At 39.1% G+C, this 16721-nt stretch overlaps 1 protein-coding gene across 1 annotated transcript in view; it reads left to right on the top strand.

Moving 5' to 3' along the window:
* The window catches only part of CAMK2D (calcium/calmodulin-dependent protein kinase II delta), a 187149-nt gene that overhangs the window by 146413 nt on the left and 24015 nt on the right, over positions 1–16721 (top strand). The window contains exons 13-17 of the mRNA XM_009334939.1: positions 3797–3834; positions 5374–5406; positions 9755–9814; positions 11425–11466; positions 14044–14092. Of these exons, the coding sequence (XP_009333214.1) occupies positions 3797–3834; positions 5374–5406; positions 9755–9814; positions 11425–11466; positions 14044–14092 (222 nt within the window). The remainder of the gene's footprint in view (positions 1–3796; positions 3835–5373; positions 5407–9754; positions 9815–11424; positions 11467–14043; positions 14093–16721) is intronic.

The following is a 16721-nucleotide window of genomic DNA, read 5'->3' as shown; positions in this document are numbered from 1 at the left end:
AAAATTGGAAATAATGCATATAGCTCCACATGATACATAAGTATCACCAAACAGCATTTAAAAACTTACTTATTTTTATATACCTCAAATGTCATTCTAGCATTCTGTTGCATCCTGTATTAAAAAAAAACCAAACCCAAAACGTTCATTCTTTATTGCTTCGCTAAGGAGTAAGAAACGTCGTGAAATGAGTCCTCCTTTTCCTTCTCTTCTAATGCCTACCTTGATATAATAAGAGATGTTTCCTCTTTGTGAAGTAATTTTGTAGTGACATCCCTGGAGATTTAGATCTTTATACTAAACAAACTTCAACAGCAAAAGCTGAAATAAGTCTGCTGTTAGTAGAGTTAGAATGGTTCTCAGTAGTAGTATTGCCAAAATTTTGATGCCGTGCTGAATTTTTCATTTTGACATTTGAGATTTCAAGTGAATGCTGAAAAAGAATGCCACATTTAAAAATCAGTAACTATACATATCCTCCTACTCTGTGATGTAACTGTTGGAGTGTAACACAAATTAATTTACGGACAAAAACATGATAGTGCTTTGGGCATGTTTTGAATAATAATAAGCACTGAATCATCCCAAAAAAATTACATAATCATGAATGCAAGAACAGCTTGTTCAATTTGCATAGTACTTGAAATGCAGTTTCTGTCTCAGTTGAGTTCCTGTATTTAATACACCCCTATAACACAGAGGACTACATTTATGTAAATTACATTGGGTTAATGCTTAATGAATTGCCAGTATCTGCCAATTCATTTTAAAGGTGGGAATGCTGTCGGCTGCGTATCTTGTAAAAATGAGTTGTTATTATGAAATATCAAACAAATATATCATTTCTCATCACTTTTCATAACTGTCACTGTCTACATACGTAAGGGTCAATTTCAACTCTCATGAACCAAAAAAAGCTGAAGTAATTTTAAAACAGCATTTCGGCATGAAAAGCAAACAGGGTTTTTGGCTTTGTTTTGGATTTTTTTCACCTATCATCTCTGTTTTACACCATAATGACCCATGTTTTTCCTTGATGACATCGTTTTTTTTCAAGTTGTTTATTCATTGTATTTCATTGCAAAGCATGCTTTTGAAGGTCATTTTGTCCATAACAATGTGGTTATAAAAGTGTTTTATTTTCCTTTTTCTTTCTTCCTTTTATGTGGAATGTATATTTCTTGTGAGGTAAGACCCTCAGCACGTGAAAGGAACATCTTTTTTCTCTTCTAAATCAAAATTGCTGTTTGTCCTAAATCACTTTTAATTTCTACATGTTGTCGTCAACAACACCATTTCTTTTCAGTCTGCTTTCTGGCCGATTAGCGCTGCCTTAGATTTTATTTATAGCTATTGCTTGTAGTTGCAAGAAATCTTTCATTGTGGGCTTAATTTAGAATATGCTAATTGCTTTGCTACTGCAAATTCTTTAAAGATTTGATTTGTATGCAGTATCTGTGCTTAAAGAAAGGTGCATCAAAATATTACTAAAAATACATTCCAATCGAAAACCAACAAAGGCAGTTGAGTACGGAATATGTCCTGTAACGTAAAATACTGCGTAATAATCCATACCAGGCACATTTCGAAGGACACGCTGGCGATGCCATAAACACAACACTTGCAGTTACTGCTTTTGGTGCCCTCGTTTTACTGGCTTTCATTTAATTGTTTACATATAACATGTAACGTTTGTTAAGCATTAAAAGAACTCTGAAGTTTTATGCACAAATTTAGCAAAAGGACCTCGTTTGTTACCAACAGCAGCCTGTAAGAATTAAGTTTTCCCATATTTTTGTAAGGGCTAACGGTACAAAACAAGCTTCGAAAGCAATGAACTCCTGGGGTGTTTAGCCTTAGGCTGTAGGAATCGCTCCCCCCTCTTCGCTTGCCCTAAAGGAATTTCTGAAGTTAATGGAATGCCCACGATATTTGTGGTAGTGTAAAATCTAAGGCCATGTGGCATCAGGTCCTGTGAGCACCCGTTGCAACAGGATGTATCCTGTCTCAAACATATATGTAAAACCGTTGACTTTCAGTGCTATTTTTACATGTTTCTGTAAACAAAAACATGCAGTGGTCCTGTTGCATAATACAGGCAGATTTCTTTTCGTTCATTGTAGTTGTAAATCGTGGGCCTTGTGAGAGTTTTAATGGCAGCGTTGGCTGATGTCTGTAGTTAATAAACTGCATTTGGAGGGCTGATATATTAATGAAATTAGAAACATAAACCTGGCTTCACTTGCCAGGTTTTTTTAATGTAAACAACACAATAATGGACATCGGTCATTTCTGTACAGTTTCTGAGGTGATCTTACATTTTCTGTACTCTGACCCACAGCTAAATGAGCACTTAATGCAGATGTCGCCAGAGAATAAGCCACAAATACAAAAATTAACCTCAAGTTTAAACCGCGTACTCAATAACGCCAATGTCCTCGGCTAGTCTGAGCAACCTTAGGCTTGCAAGGTCCAGTTGATCGGGGTTTTTTTTTTGTTTTAAAGAGAAGGATGCCGGTAATGATGGGAGCTCCGTGTCAGGACTCTCTCCCTTTGATTATGCCAGATCGTTAGCTGCAGCGTTTCCCTTTCAAAAAGGCTTCCTACTTCTGAGCAAAACAGCATATACAGAACAGCACTTTCTGACGACCTAAGCCGTGATGCGCTTTCTGATAGGAAGATTGGGCCATAAACAACAATGTAAACAAAAAACGCCGGGCTTGTTTTGTAATCTGTTGTTCTTCAAGTCCTTGGCAGTGAGTCATGAAGCATTTACGCTTTAGTGAGTGGTTATTTGAATTTGGTAGGTCACCCAGCGTGTATTTCTGCTGTAAATGGTTTCCGAGTTCAGAGCTGCGGCGTGCTTGCTTGCACGTCAGCCCTCCAAATTTAGGAATTTGGAATGATTTGGCCCCGTTCTTGGTGCCGATTTTAAGTGGTGGAATTTAAAGCCTAACACATGGATAACGTTAGGGCAAGTGAAATTCTGCCCAACAGTCCCCACCGCTTCGAAGAAACTTGATCGGTGTGCAACATGATTCCGAAAATAACAGGTTTTCTTCGTTAGAAGTTGAAGCGAAGCCTACCGTTTGTTGTTACTAACTCCTAGGAAGCACTCCTCCAGAACACCGCTCCGCGAGGAGATTGTTCTTCCTTTCTTATCTGCAACTTTCCTGACCTTTTCACGCAAGGTGACTGGTGCTCTCATGGTGGGAAATCCCCAGAGAGCCATTGCTCAGAGGTGCTTTTTTGAAACCCGGGTTACTTTTCACTAGTGGAATAGATAGTATTGTACCCCGCTATGCTCTTTAGGTACCTCATCGATCTGATACTGATTACTTCCATGCCACTGCCTTATTAATAACGTCATTAAGGTGCCGGTGGGCTCTACAAACACCTGGTCAAAGTCCCTGCCATCAGAACAGTACTTTTTTCATAGTCATAGCAAACTATCCCCCTCAACAGCTGTAAACATACTGCAGTTGAAAAAACGAATGTATCCAAAGCTGCTGCTTTTACGCTCACCCTGCTTCCATTTCCTCTGTGCCACCCGAGGAGGTCCCTCCTTGTATAAGTACGGTTAACCTACAGCTTTAATCAATGGAAAAAGAGATGTGTGATAATCTTAAGCATTTGCAGTTTCTTAAATACTTCGTTTCCTCTACTCGGAGCAACAAAAGGAGGAAATAAAAGCTGAAAACGTACCGGCAGGTGGGAGGCAATGGGGGTTTGCTGCACAGCTGGCTGGCCTCAGCGGTAGCCACCTGACACTGAAATTACTTGTCTCCTTTTACAGCAGCCAAGAGTTTACTGAAAAAGCCGGATGGAGTTAAGGTAGGTTAAACACGTGCTTTAAAATGTATTTTACTAGTCACCACCTGTCTCTAACTTCTGCCAGTTTTTAGAATTGATTATTGTTATTTCTTTCCTTTATAGACTTTGTTAGTAAGTGCTTGCCGTATGTTTGAAGTGATTAAAGTTAGTAGGTGAAGCTTAAAAAATGAAATAAATATTTGAAAAGCAAGCATTTTAATAAGTGGAAGCTAGAAAACTAGTGGAGAAAATGCTTTTCTTGCTATTTGAATGAAGGATGACTGTGTCATTAATGACTTAATGTTATTAATTAGCTTATAAATACAAATAATGGTTTGGTGGTGGGCATGTTAGCTTTGTAGTGATCAGTGTTTATCTGCAGCTCTATTGCCTCCCCGTTTCCCCTTGACTTTTCATTAGATTTCATGGAAGACCAAAAGTTTACTGGTAGGCCTGGCTCCACATGAGGTGTATTCTGCCAGATGTACTTGCTATATTTGGCAGAACGTGAGGGGTTTACTATCTCAACAAATCAGCTCGTCCCGACTAACAGACCTTGCTAAGAAGGGAACATTTTGGCAGCTTTCAGACATGATTTAGAGCTCCTATTCTCATGTCACCAGATCCTGCAGGAGGAGAGATGCTTCACAAATGAACGTTCTGGATAAATACTTTGAAAAACAGCCAGAAAAAAAATATATCACTCAGCAATGAAAAATATTTTATTTCTTTTCTCGGAGGACTCCTGAAGACTAAAATAAGTGCCTCAAGCTTTCGTTATACGATTCGAAAGATATTCTTCTGTGCTCTATGTGTTTACTCAGAAGTGTGTCTTTGACCTGAATTTTAATTTTCTATTTAATCTTAACTTTCTACTTTAACAAAACATTGCATACTTAAATACCAGATTCATAGTATATTTGTTCCTGTTCTCCCACATACGCACACTTTTCTTATCAAAAAAATCATGAGACTGACTTAAAATGAAGCGAGTACAGTACAATTTCAGTGCTTCTCGCTGTCAAGTCGTAGATACCCTAGTTATATGGAGAAGCACACATTCAATACTATTCTGTCATTCCTGTGGAAAACCCTTGACGTGTTTCATTGTGGAATATGTAAATCTTATGTACTCTATCTGACCAGCTTTTTCTTTTTAAATATCATTCCTCCTACAGGTCTACGATGGTATTTGTTATATCTCAATTTTGAATATAATACTGGAAACAATTGTTGCCAAAATTTTGCCTAAATTAGACTTGTTGGGATTTGATACTTTGGTTTTCAGCACATTTTATATGTCTGCTGTTTGTCTGCATGGTCATGTGGAGCAAAGGGAGTAAATTTACATCTGGGGAAGTCTATTTTTGTCATTTCTGTTACTGAGGTACTATATACTCCATAGCATTTTTCCACCCGCTTCGTACAGCTTAAGCAGTCTTTTTCTTTAAAAAAAAAAAAAAAGTCAGAACAGAAATATACTGTACTCCGTGCATTGATACTTCAAATCCAACCAGTCACATTTTCTTCTTTTCCTTTCTCTCTGACTGGTCAATTCAGAAAAGGAAGTCCAGTTCGAGTGTTCAGATGATGGTGAGGATCTTTATCGACAGATTTTTTTTTTTCCTCCTGTGAAACGTTCACACTTAGAAATCAAACAGTTGCATTTAGTTTTGTTAACATACTGTGAGAAGCTGCAAGACTTTAAAGTACAACCTTGTGAATTTTAAGCCTGCAGTTGCTATATGCCATCCACAGTGAATCGTTCTGCAGTTCTTTCAAGCAAGTTTTTTGTTTTGGTTTTTTTTTTTAACCTGGGGACATACGAAAACAAAAAAGTAGATGTAACATTGGCCAATGCAGCTGTCAGTAGTAAACAGAAATAGTAACAAAATAGTAATCTTATAGCGGCCTTCTATTAATTTTTAAAACCTCCTTATTTTAAAAGCTAATAGTATTAATATCATAAAATGTAGCACAAACCGCATTGCACAGTGAAATAGTATCGCTTTAACTGAGCCACTATAGACCAAGATGCCATGCCGAATGCTCAGGAGTTTAAAAAAACCCATTTCACAGCCTTTCCGTACTACAGTTCCCCAGCTAACTTCCTTCACAGCTCAGGTCCTTGTCACAAGATGTCCCAACTGACAGTCAGTCTCAATAACTTTTCTTCCTCCTCGACCTACTCTACAGTCTCGCGTTCATTTGGCTTCCGTGATCCCACACAGCAGCTTACTCTATTCCTGTTTATTACGGTCTTGAACCCGACTTTTGAGATGCTCGTGGTGATCAGCTGTGATGTCCCAGCCAGCTTCTGTTGCTGCCGCCGGTAGAGAGAAGGCGAACAGCCCTCATCCACACCTTTCCGCTGGGAAGTACAACTCTCCTTGAAAAGCAAAAATTGCTGGTCAGGTCTGAGCAGAGATGTAGTGACATAGGTAAACGGTCTGTCCTTCGGGTGCACGTAGGATTTCGGCGACAGAGGATCCGTGCTAGCACTGTCCAAATGAGGGTCGCCAGGAAGGTACGGTGGGGATATTTCTAGTATCCCGAAGGCGCAGTGTGCTTTAACTTTTTGTTACAGAAGTACCATGTGAAAGGTTAAAGTCCCAAGATACAGGTTTTGTTTCTTAAAATAGCTTTATAATATATTGAAAAAAGACCAGTTGATGATTCTGCAGTCGTGCCCAGCTGTTTGGAGCGTTCGTGCGTGTCTGTCCTGCACGATTGTCAGACCTAAGAGAGTGGCTTTTGACAGGCGATGCATTAGTAGAAAAGTTTTCCTTCTTCACGACACATAGAAGGTCACCACTTCGGCATGATTCAACTTCAGAATACAGATTTCATATGAAAACATTTTACTCCTTTTGGAATCATTTCCCTTTGCTGTTAAAAATATATGCAAAATACACCATGTGTGTTCATATATTAAAGGCACATGTGTACGTTCTGTGAGAGAGAGAAAGTGTACAGGCGTATTGCCGTTTTCTCTCTCAGTTTCAAAGGGTTTTACCAAGTTCTGTTGACACAGAAGAAATAACTGTATTTTGATTTACGTTCTCTCTTCCTGCTTTTACTAATGAATGCTGTATTCTCGATACCTTACTAAGAAGTTTTGAATATATTTCCTGCAGTTTTCAGCAGTAGCTGTAATGGATATTGTTTATTTTTATAGGACTTTCACCAAGGGAGTATGGACCCCAGCCTGCTCTCCTTACTCAGGCAAAATTAGAATTGAAATTTAATTAACCTGTTTTCATTATGTATTCAACAACAAGCATTCGTTTGGCATATCACTTTTTTTTTTTTTTTTTTTTAATTAAGCTACTACTGAATAGGACTGTACAAAATCTGGTGAAATCTTCATTTCTTTCCTCATGTTTTTGCTTCATGTTACCTGCCTTTTGTTAGGGCCGTTTTATTTGTAGTCTCTTGATGACTACACCGTCATAAAAATATGAACTTGTAGTTATACAACTTGATATGTGATTTTTTTTCTCTTGTTTTGGAAGATTTAGTATGCCATCGAGCAGTGTTGTACGTGTTCTCGCTATTCCGCAATTCTCTTGTAGAACTTTCATTTACCAAAGTGGTCGGGGTTTTTTAAAAGTTTTTTCCTGAGTAAGGAGTTCAGGTTTTGCCCATGTCACAGACCCATAACTATCGAAGCAAGTTAGCTGATATATAAAATACTTGCTAATACTTATGTCGCCCCATGAGTGACTTTACGCACGAAGGTATTTATTCTCTCCCTGTCTTGAGTTGAGACACCCCTGCAACTTAGGGCTGTAATTGTGAACAGATACATGAAATTTATTTGACAATAACTAGGCCAAGGTGGGGCATAAACTAAACACTTGGAACTCAATAATGACTCGTATTTTCTCTTAATGACAATTTCTGTAGAAAGACCGTTGTTAAAAAAAAAAAACCACAACTGTTTCTCATCCTCCTGTTGTAGAGCACTGTGAACTTTGATTTTAAATCAAAGAAAATTGTTTTTATTCTATATGGGAGAATGGTTCCTATCACAAATATTACTAAATACCATTTCGTGTCAAAATAATGTTCCCTGACATTAACTAACGGGACCGCTTTATATTCTTCAAAGCCAGTTAAATGCTGGTTAAGATAAAGAAATTTGCAGTCTGTAGTTAATTAATGCAAATCCTGGTGGCATTTCCATAATCTAGACATATGCGAAGTAAGATTCAGTTCAACTGCAGGCTTAATTCCTGCAACCGACAAGTCAGCTGCCACCATCTGCACCGAAGTAAAACAGTCGCCAAAAACTGCGGAGGACATGAAGTTCAGTGGATTTCCCCAGTGGCGCTGACTTCTGGAGGCTCGAGTTTAGCGAAGCCTCGGCACAGGCGGAACTCGCACGTTAGCCGGCGTGGCTGAGAAGCTGAATACTTCAGCTGAGGCTACGGAGTCATCGGGAAGTTCTAAATCAGAAGTCAGATGTTTCAGACGCAGCTCAGTTTGGCCCGCTATTACAGGACCTTCCTCTTTCTTTACGCCTTTTCATATATGTCACTTAGCATCTCGCCATTTTCTAGTCGGTTTAGAAAGGCTTTTCTTTTAGAAGCAAAAACAACGAATTTTGACCCCAAAATTGCTGGAGGTTGTTTCTTTAAATGAAGAAGTTAATTACATTTTTACAAAAATCCATTAATGAAACAATTTTGGACTTTTGCCCGTTGTTTTACGTATTTATTATTAAGTACTGTGACTAGCAGGTTCAAGTAGAACTTTTTTTTTTTTTGATCAAAGTCTTTCCAGACAATGTGTATCTATACACCCAGTTCTGCATGCTGCTTTGGACTGCTCTTGTTAAAATTAGACGTGACCAAACTGTATGTGAAATTTTTGTCCTAATTATTGTTAAAGAAAAAAATGGCTTTTTCAAACTAGTTTTACTATACTTTAATCTTGCTGCTTAGTGCATGTAAAAAGTGGCTCGGTACATTATTTTTAGTATTTCTGTTCCTTTCATACCATGGTATTTATGAAAGCTGAATCTTAACAATGGATTTAAAGAATCAGATACCTTTAAACTTATTTAAACAGTTTAATTTGAATTAGAATTTTGTATAAGTAAAAGCCAAAAGTCTCGTAAAGGTGTAGTACCGTGCTAAGCTTAAGAATTAACATGTTGACCTACATGTAAAGTTAAGCAGATAATGTACTGATTTGTGGAGTAAGGCTACAGATAACTATAGTGTGAAACCTTACACCTTCAGGTCATAGTACCAAAACTGAAAGGCTGATACACAGTTACTGCAGGATTCTTGAGACTGCAGAAAATCACAGCTGCCAATTATTTTTGTCTAAATTAAACCAAAAGAAAGCAAAAGGGGCAGCAGTCTCTTCCTAGCATGGGTTGTATTTAATCAGATCTGGAATCAGTTATGTTTGTTCAAATCTGTTCCCAGAAGCCAGCAGAAGATTTCTGGAGAGCTTTGAATAACCGAATATTATTTATGGTAGTGATAGGTAATTAGAAATAAAGAACAACTGGGTGCAATTATTTAATACTGTTGCATGTCGAGAAATCGCAATGGCTATTTAGGTCTTTCTTCAAACCCATATTAATTCTTTGCTCTTCTTTTACATGTGATTAGCTGCTACTTAAAGGCTCTCTGTTCTTGTTAAGTGTCACAGCTGAAGTCATCTGTACCTTATATAAACCTTCATCTAGTGCCTCCGAAAACCCCTAGCTAGCACGTTTGGAGGAGTTGCAGCTAGCTATCGGTCTATTGTTAGTGTTCTTTCAAGTTCATAAGTTCATCTTTCTGTGATTCTTTATTTCCATATCTGTATCTATATATAGATATCTATATCTGTATATAGATGTTCTATACAGAGAGATATAGATACGGTGCCTACCACGAGTTCTAAGGCCTGTCTGTTTCTATTTTCTGCATACCTACAGATAAACAACAAAACGAACGTGGTAACCAGCCCCAAGGAAAATATTCCTACCCCGGCGCTGGTATACCTGGAATCTTCCTTCTCATGCTATTTTGAAGTTTTTTACCGTCTTCTGTTTGTTCTTCCTTCTTTTTTGCTTTCTCATGCATTTACTCTGTTTGCTTTCTAAAAACAGGTTTTGGAAAAACTTTTTGTTTGAATTATGCTTTCTTTTTTTTTTTTTTTTTGTGAGGGCGTCCGTTAGAGCGTGTTTATTAATAGAAAGTGTTACATGGAAGCTGGATGCGGTAGAGTCATCGCATTTGTAACTGTAGTTGAATTTTTTGCATGCTGTGTCAGAAAGTGAGTAGAATGCGCTTTATGTTGCTCTTAGCTCTTTGCCTGATGACTGTTTCCATCTTTTTAATGCTAACCTTTTGCACACCAAAAAAAAAAAAAGCAAGCTCTATTATTTTCTCTGCTTGGTCTTCGTATAAGTATTGATATCAAGGAGAGCTAACAGGATTATTGCTAGGCTACCATAAAATGGACCTTATTCAGATTTTCATTCCATATTTCCTAAAACTCAGCAGGACTTTGCAAGTCTTCACTGGGATCAAGAGGCATCTAGTGCTAAACATTTTTGCTTGTTTCTCTTACATTTAAATCTGCAGGAGACATTACTCATTAATAAGCTCTGTTAGGAACATATTACTAATCGGAGTGCTGTTCATGAATGTTTCTATTGCTGGCTTGCTTTTATTAGTAGCTCCTATTTCTTAGGCATACGTGTGTCACAGGGCTCACAAATATAAATGCCAGTGCTTAAGTACCTAATTTCGTGTGGTACTGTTGCCCGTGTGCCTGCCTATATAGCTTTGAAAATGTGGACAATTCACACACCTCGGGAGAGATTTTTTTTTTTCCTCTCGAATTTTTTTGTGCAGCTGGCACGGAAGCATACATTGCAAAGTCATTTCTAAGGACCAGTCAACGCGTTTCACGCATGAGTATACGGCAGTCTGTTCCCAGACGTGGCCATGCACAATAGTCCATGCTGAAAGTATGCTGGCTACCTGCCATTTCAAGGATTATTTAATCTTTGTTTAAGGGAAAAGGATTTGGCGAAACTACACTTCAAAATGACGCAAAGATCTCTCTCGCTTACTTTTATGCTGCTCTGCCAGGGCAGCAATTGGTAGTAACGTACATCTTCCAAACCACGGTAGTGTTCAGAGGTAGTTAACTCGTCCCTAATCCGTACCGGTTCACCTGTATTTTTATTTGATCACTTAATACTAATACAAGCAAACATGCTTAAAGGAAAGAGGTGATTTCTGGCCTTCTTGTCTGGCCTGGCTCGGACGGGAAGACGCGCAAAGCATTTGGTATGCCCTTGTCCAAAAGAGAGCCTCTGCAGGTCTCCAGAGCTTCAAAGCCCTGTGTACGTTGGTCATGAATAAGGTCTCTGCATGCTGCTGCATTAGGTGAGATGGTCTTTTTTTGCTGGCTTGCTGCTGAGGAAATCTGTATTAGAGACATCCAGTTTCACCCTCTGGCAACAGTTAACGTTTGATTTAGCTCTTGTCAGTGTTCAGCGTTTGTGAGCTGGCTCTTCTTGCACTCCCTCACGCTAACGAGAATGTATTTACCGATGGGAACTCTTTTTCTCTTTATTTTGTTCTCGCTCAGGAGCCCCAAACTACAGTAATCCACAACCCTGATGGAAATAAGGTATTCGGAAAGAATCGACTCCCATCTTGCTTTTCCACACCACACATTTCATCCACTATTCCACAGCAAAATAGGGCCATTCCAGGATTTTATCAAGGAAAATCTCATTCCTGCATTAGTTACACCCGGTGTCTCTTGAGCCTGTTTTCATCTGTGTTCATCTGCAACGTGCACCCTGCTGATTGCTGAGCTTCTGAAGCTCTCGGGGGAGTCGGTAGCGATGGGCAGAGTTCAGTACCCTGTGCAGCCAGGCTCGGGGAGCGTGCCGTCTCTCTCGTTTCAGCCAAAAACGCTGCAGTCTAAGTAAAACCAAAGAACGCTGTTCTCAAGAGCGTGGTGAGATTATGCTGACGAGTTTTACGTGCAGTTGTCACCTTAGATGAAGATGTCATTTCAGTTTATCCCACCTGCTGTTTCTCGGCATGCTTGTACACCGTGTTGTGACGTGTCTTTTGCACAGGACTTTGGTTTTCTTCCATAACATCACTGAGCAGCTTCAAAAAAATTTTAACAATTCAAATGACAAAGAGGTCTTTTGATTTTTGTACATTTTCTTCATGCTCTTTTCTTTTTCTTGTGTATTGTGATGTTTGCGTTTGGCAGCTGATTCCTAAAACGTGTTTTGTTTTGTTTTGTTTTTTTCATGCATGGACTTGAAAAGGGCCAGGAAATACCATCATTTACATATAGCACATGTTCCTAGGCTTCCTGGAAAGAATTTACTCTTCCACAAAAATTTCACTGTTCACAGTGTTGACTTAAAGAATTGACATTTCACATATCTAGCCTTAACTACTTGTGGTTACTTCGTATGAGAAGGATTGAATCTGAGTGAAAAAATAACGCATGCGGACATTTCTCAAGCATGAAATTGCTGATGGTGTGTATCGTGCTTGTATACCCCATTCCTTTATGTACCTTGCATCTGTCGAACATAGAGCTTTTATTTTCGTGTTACTACTTTTTCAGCTCCCCAAGTTTAAACTCATAGGCAACAAACAGCCTGTGTTTGAACGCTAGTCTAATCTTTATCGCTGAAGTCCACTAAAGACCAGAAAATGCAGATAACATATTGGCGTGACTACATCTACTTGACTTTAATATATAATCATAGCAATTAAGATACTCAATGTCCCAAAAGGTCACAGCAGACAAGCAAACCACTTAATGCGGAGAGTTACTCCCAAATTTGTCTGAAAGACTGATCGTTGTAGTATGGCAACTGGAGTGGATGCTTCAATATTACAGGCTACATCTGCCGTGTGAGCTTGTGCATGGTGTTTACAACTTGTGTTTGTGTGGGGGTTTTGTTTACTTATAAGTACTTTATCTAATATTTGAAGCGATAGAGCATGATACGTCTGTGTAGAGTGAAACGTCTAACACCAGCCAGTTCAGGAAAAGCATGGTGACTTGTTTGGTTTTGTTTGTGTGTGAATTAATTCATGTAGTTTTATTTATGGATGCACATACGTTTTGTTTTTTTAAGGTCTGAGTAATGCATTAACCGTTTTGACCATTCCTTCGGCTCAGCCTTGTGAGGACACAGTAAATAAAGGGCACTGTCGAATTTACCTTTTACTATTTCGCTGTAAAATCCTTTTAAGAGTTAAATACAATACCAGTCCTATCTTCTAGCTCTCAGATAAAAATAAACCAGTTAATCCTTTTTGCTGTTGAGCTGTGAATTAAAAAAAAAACCAAAATCATGTTGATTCTACTTTTCAAGAAAGTATATAGATTAAAAAAATGAAGTTTAAAAACTTTCTGGCTTTCTAAAACTGCGTACCTATTAGATTTGACAGTGCCCCGTTGAATTTGCCCGTAATATTTGATGTTTGTGGTAATTCATGAAAGACTGAGATACAGTACCCTTGCCTTTTTAACAGTGTGGTGGCTTCAGTATAAACTGTCTGATAGATGAGTCATTCCTCTACATGACTGGTTGTTTGAAGAATACTACTACAAAGATACCTCAGTTTGTCAAAGTCGTTATCATACGTTTATCAATTCTCCATCTCCTTCACAAAATTTTTTTATCGCAAAGCCGGTATAAAAATGACAGAATCTGATCCAATATTCTTAAAATCACTGGGAGCCTTTGTTTTAAGGTACATTGCGTAAGTCATATGAGCAGAGAAACAGTTGCAAATTGTAGCATGCAGAAGTCTGCATATTTAAAAGTTGGAATGGAATGACTTATTTTGCACAGTTGGTTTAATCACTAAGCTTAAAATGGCAAGCTCTCCTACTTGGCTGAGGTAATTCATATAACATTTCAGATGGACTTTGTACAGCTGGATGTTAAAGAAAAAAAAGTTTCCTTGACATTCCTGTGAAGTAAAAGCATTAGGCAGCAGGAAATGTATTTATGTTCCCCACATAAAGAGAATGGCAATGTTTGACATCTGTTTCAGGTGGAAATGTCTTAATTGGTGTGTGATTATTTGTTTGTGAATTACATCCCACCCCGCTTCAAGGCTTTGCATGATATCTGTAACTAACTGTAATTTTCAAAGGCACGCAAAGAAGGCTTGGCTTGTTTTATACATTCTACTTATATTTACTTCTCAACAGGAATCAACAGAGAGTTCCAATACGACCATTGAAGATGAGGATGTGAAAGGTATGATTTTAAGCTTGAAACATTGGGAGAAGCAATAACATGAGTTATGTGAATGTATTCTATTAGGTCATTAAACACAGAAATTCCTAATGACTCTTAAGAGAGACTACTATTTTTCCTCATTTAAAAGAAATTACTTTTACGCTCTTCTGTGTTAACTTCTGACATGTTTCAGACTTACCTTTGACTTCTCATTTCCCAAAACACCATTTGCCATGATGTTTTGGAATGAAAAGTAGAAAGTTACTGCTTATTAACTACGATACTAGTTCCAGTAGTAATAGTAGTAGATGAAAAATGTGTAAGTCGGTGCTTTGTAACTCTTACTTAGTTTATGTACTTCTAGCGTGCATTTGTGTTTTGGGTTTGCTTTTTTTTTTTATGTCACCGTTTTTAATTTTTATTCTGTTCAGATGCCAGTGTTTTTTCATGTTTCTCTTTCGTTCTGTCCATACACTTAATTTAATCTTCTTTTATTCTTTAAAAAAACTAAAATCAATATTTTTTTATAAAATTAGTTCTGTAACTTCACAGATACTGTTTTTGTTTCCATTTTCCCCCTCTAAATATTACACTGTGTTGTTACTCATACTTAGTTTAATAACATTGTGTTTTAAAACAAAGGGTTTTGTTAAAAAAAAAAAAAGAGAATTAGGTTTGTGTATCTCTGGTTCACAGACAAGATTGTTTTTCAACCTCAAAGAACAATGTTATGCGGACAGGTGAAACGCAAGCCAGAGATGATAGTAAAGGTAAAATGTGGAGAATGGAGAAGAAAATTCTTAGCGAACCATTGTAATATGGGGTTTGCTGTATGTTGGAAGTAGTATAATGCCTAAGTCACTGTTAAAAGCGTGTATTAGCAAAGTCGTGCCCTAAAATACAGACTTGAGTCTGCTAAAGAGCTTCATTGGCCTCTGAAGAGCATGGGAGCGTTTTAGAATTTAGCAGAGATTCAAACAAAGCAGTTAGAATTCTATCAAAAATATCTAGTGCTTAGTTTCTGACCGGTAGAACAGATGCTGTGCACGTTTGATATCAGTACTGCCAGGGTGTAATGAATTGACAGTGTAAGCGTGAGAGCGCAGGCACCTGGTAGCGGCTGTCCAAGGAGCGCCGTGCTGAAAAATGCAGATTTTATGTTATGCCGCATATGGGAGCCATCGGGCATTTGCGTCACGGCAGCTTAGCTCAGGCTTGTTCAGGAGAGCAGAGCAAGCCTGTGGCAGAGCCCAGCCTCTTGTCTCTGCCGCTGCTCTTTCGCATCGCTTTTGGAAAGGCTGAGGAGCTCAGCTGGTGTACGGGCTACCCTCTGCAGTCTGCCGCGCTGCAGTAATTTTCTCTCCTTTTGCATGGTTGGTGTTCCCTCGCTGGCAAGAAGATTTTTCTGTCCGCTGCTAGTAGCAGTGCAGCTGTAGGTTGTGACCTCGGTTACTGGATGAGCTGCAGTTAGCTCTAATTAAGTCGCTGATATTGGCGCCTTGTTCTCAGAGTTTCGGTGAATCATGTCGCCTCGGCTTGAACAAAGTCTTGGGCGCGTTAACAGCCAGTACCCACTCACTTGAAACAACAACCTAGTGATAGCGGTTTGCGTTAGCGCGAAGTAATGGCTTGGAGAACAGTTACAGGTATCTGCAGCTGATGCAGAGGAAAATACGGTGTAATTTACCTTTTTTCGTAACACTCTGTATTTCTTCCTTCAAACCATTATGTGTAGTTTAGCAGCCAACCTCATTAAATGGAACGATTTAATTATAGGGCCTCTGCAAGATGATATAACATGATGTTGTAACAGTAGGATTTTTATAGAACTCTGTCTGAAGCTTAGCGCGCAGAATCATATGTCAGGAATACAATTATAAGAAAAACAACCATGAAAACATTTTGCCTAATTCTTTTGTATGATTCTGTAGCATCACAGTTAAGAGCAGATCGGACGGCCGCGATGTACTTTATTCCCAGAACAGAAAAGAGGATCTTCCAGTAATCGCAGGTCTGAGAGACAAGGTGCTGGTCGTGTCCTTCTCTTTGCTGTCTTTCTCTTTGTCCTTCCTTAGTGACCAGGTGTAAAATGTTCAGCCAGGTGAAGTGTTCTGTTACTCGTAGGTTCCTGACCCGTTGCTACGTAATAGCGATACAAAGGGCATAAAGCAGGTAAGCCAGTAAGATGAGCTGAGGCCGTCGCTTTGTGTGTTTTCTGGATGCTGCGGAAGGAGGAGCTGAAAGCGTGCTTGGAGAAGAGGAGGCAGAGTGCTGCCGTATTGCCCTGCACCTGCTTTGGTGCAGGGCAATACGCTGCTTTCCCATGCAGCGCTACAGGCTTGGGGAAGAGGGGCTGGAAAGCTGCCTGGCGGAAAAGGACCTGGGGGTGTTGGTCGACAGCCGGCTGAACATGAGCCGGCAGTGTGCCCAGGCGGCCAAGAAGGCCAACGGCATCCTGGCCTGTATCAGAAATGGTGTGGCCAGCAGGAGCACGGAAGGGATCGTGCCCCTGTACTCAGCCCTGGTGAGGACGCACCTTGAATACTGTGTTCAGTTTTGGGCCCCTCACTACAAGAAGGATGTTGAGGTGTTGGAACGTGTCCAGAGAAGGGCAACGAGGCTGGTGAGGGGTCTGGAGAACAAGTCT

The sequence above is a fragment of the Pygoscelis adeliae genome, unplaced genomic scaffold (genome assembly GCF_000699105.1).
Source record: "Pygoscelis adeliae isolate BGI_AS28 unplaced genomic scaffold, ASM69910v1 Scaffold31, whole genome shotgun sequence".
In the NCBI taxonomy this organism is placed as follows: domain Eukaryota; kingdom Metazoa; phylum Chordata; class Aves; order Sphenisciformes; family Spheniscidae; genus Pygoscelis; species Pygoscelis adeliae.
Note: the sequence above shows the minus strand (reverse complement) of the source record. Positions and strands in the feature narration are given on the sequence as shown.